General features: G+C 33.2%; 2 protein-coding genes across 2 annotated transcripts; both read right to left on the bottom strand.

Annotated features, from left to right (window-relative positions):
• Positions 1–17: 17 nt before the first annotated feature.
• NAEGRDRAFT_76955 (uncharacterized protein) lies at positions 18–884 on the bottom strand (the record flags this gene model as incomplete). Its single annotated transcript, XM_002668087.1, has 1 exon — positions 18–884. One exon carries the CDS (start codon positions 882–884, stop codon positions 18–20), a length of 867 nt encoding a protein of 288 aa, XP_002668133.1.
• A 212-nt stretch (positions 885–1,096) lies between these two features.
• NAEGRDRAFT_76956 (rab family small GTPase) lies at positions 1,097–1,981 on the bottom strand (the record flags this gene model as incomplete). Its single annotated transcript, XM_002668088.1, has 6 exons — positions 1,097–1,495; positions 1,600–1,609; positions 1,666–1,769; positions 1,813–1,856; positions 1,896–1,924; positions 1,968–1,981. 6 exons carry the CDS (start codon positions 1,979–1,981, stop codon positions 1,097–1,099), a joined length of 600 nt encoding a protein of 199 aa, XP_002668134.1.
• Between the last annotated feature and the right edge of the window lie 145 nt (positions 1,982–2,126).

Genomic DNA, 2,126 nt, shown 5'->3' on the forward strand with positions numbered 1-2,126 from the left:
TTGAATTGTATCTGATTTCAGTCAACTGGGTAAAACATCATTAAAGTCATGCTATCTGTAATTTCACAACTTTTAACAATCATCTGTTCCATTTTTTTCGATTTCAGCAGTTTTGAATCTTTAAACATGACACCTTCATCAACCACTAAAAAGTGTGATGCATCTTCCTCGTGTTTACATTCTTTAAAATTGCAAGTACCCAATCCAAATTCTTCATCAAAGTAATGTGTAACAATCTTCTCAATTATCATTGGTGGAACACATTGACCCTCTTCTTCATCCAATGATTGTAAAATTGGGTCATTTCTCTTGTATCTTCCCAGGGAATCATCTGGAGGCATTCTAAGCAAAGACTGTGAAATGTCTAAACAGTTATTAGGGTATATTACCCAAGTTACATCACTATCGTATTCAACTTCTTCCCAATCACTGTTTTTCCAGTATCTAATGTCATCTCTTTTACGAATTGAAGTTTTCAACCAAATCAAATCACTTTCTCCAATAAAATGCTCACGATTTGTCAAGTTGAGCAGTTGAGTGTGACCTCTGTTGTTCATCACCAAGTATTGGGGTGTGAAATTTTGTGGAATTGGTTCTCTCATGTCAGCGTGAAATTCAAAGTGTGGACCAAGTGGCTTGCTACTCATTTGTTCTGAATCATTTTCTAGCAAAATCAAGGAAAATGGTTCGAAACTAATTGGGCATGATAGGGTGTCACTCATACAATCCTCACAACAGTATGTGCTTGGGTCTAGTTCAGGAAACAATTCACAATAACAATGAATGCAAAAATATCTGTCAACATGTTGATTTGATTGGATAAAGTAAACTTGTTCAAAGTGTGAGTTTTCTTTCAAGTTTCTTGTCGAGTTGTGTTTTGGCATTTTTTTTTCTTGTTGTTTATTCGAATTGTTTAGTTGGCACTCGAATTTATTCATTTTTTCCAATAGATAAAAATAGTTTTTGGGATGAAAAACAAACTTTCATGTTTTAGAGCCATCAATGATCCAATTTTGGATAATATCAAATCCAATATTTACATTTTCAATTCTTAATTAACCAAAAAAAACAACTTTTAGTAAAATTACTTTATTCATTAACAAATGATACATTTCTTCTCATTACCTTCCTTCTTTGCCTTCTTATCTGACAATTTTGTTGTGCTTGTTACTGTTGCTGCTTTAGGTTTATTATCCAAATTCTTCTTAATTTCCAAAACCATTCTTATGAAAGCTTCCTCAACATTGGCCGAAGATTTTGCACTCGTCTCAATGAATGGCATATCATACCGGTTTGCTAATTGTTCACCCTCTGAACGTTCAATTACTCTCTCAGCGGTTAGATCTGATTTACAACCAACCAAAAATTTTGTAATATCTACAGGAGCTGCCTTGTCAACTTCATTAATCCATTGACTGACATTATCGAAGGAGGATTGGTCAGTGATTGAGTAGGCGATAAATACACCGTGTGCATCTTTGAAATAACCTGGATGCTGTTCGATAATTAGGTAAATAAACTTATAAGGTGGTTGGTTGGTTGACTTACACTATTTCACAATTGTGAGCTATTTCACACCAAGAGTTGTAAAACACTTACATTTTCAATGCTTGACTAGGACTAATATCAAATATTAAGTAAATCATATGATAATGTCTTACTTACGCATTCCATATTTGTAATTTCAATGTTTTTCCATCCATTTCAATGGTACGAATTTTAAAGTCAACTCCGAGAGCGGAGTAATAAGTATCTGAGAAGGTATTGTCCTGAGAAAGGGGTAAGTTTGTGTGAAATATGTGGTTTACATACAGAATAACGAAGGAGAAGTGATTTTGTTCCAACTTTACGATCACCTAATATCATGTTTAGTTTAGTTTAGTTTCCCTACTTACCAAGGAAGAGTATTTTTACAAAATAATCACTACAAAGTTCAAATTACTACATGTCTGCAACAAATAACTTACTATGATGGATCCATTTTTTTTAAATTTGTGAAAAATGAAACCTTTCAATAAAGGATTTATTCAAAAAGAGCGACCTCACTACTTGTAAGTACGAGAACATGATCTACTTCCAAACGAACTTTGACTAACTATGTTTCTACTTTAGCTTCTATTATTGTT

This window comes from Naegleria gruberi (assembly GCF_000004985.1).
Source record: "Naegleria gruberi genomic scaffold NAEGRscaffold_700, whole genome shotgun sequence".
Lineage (NCBI taxonomy): Eukaryota > Heterolobosea > Eutetramitea > Acrasida > Naegleriidae > Naegleria > Naegleria gruberi.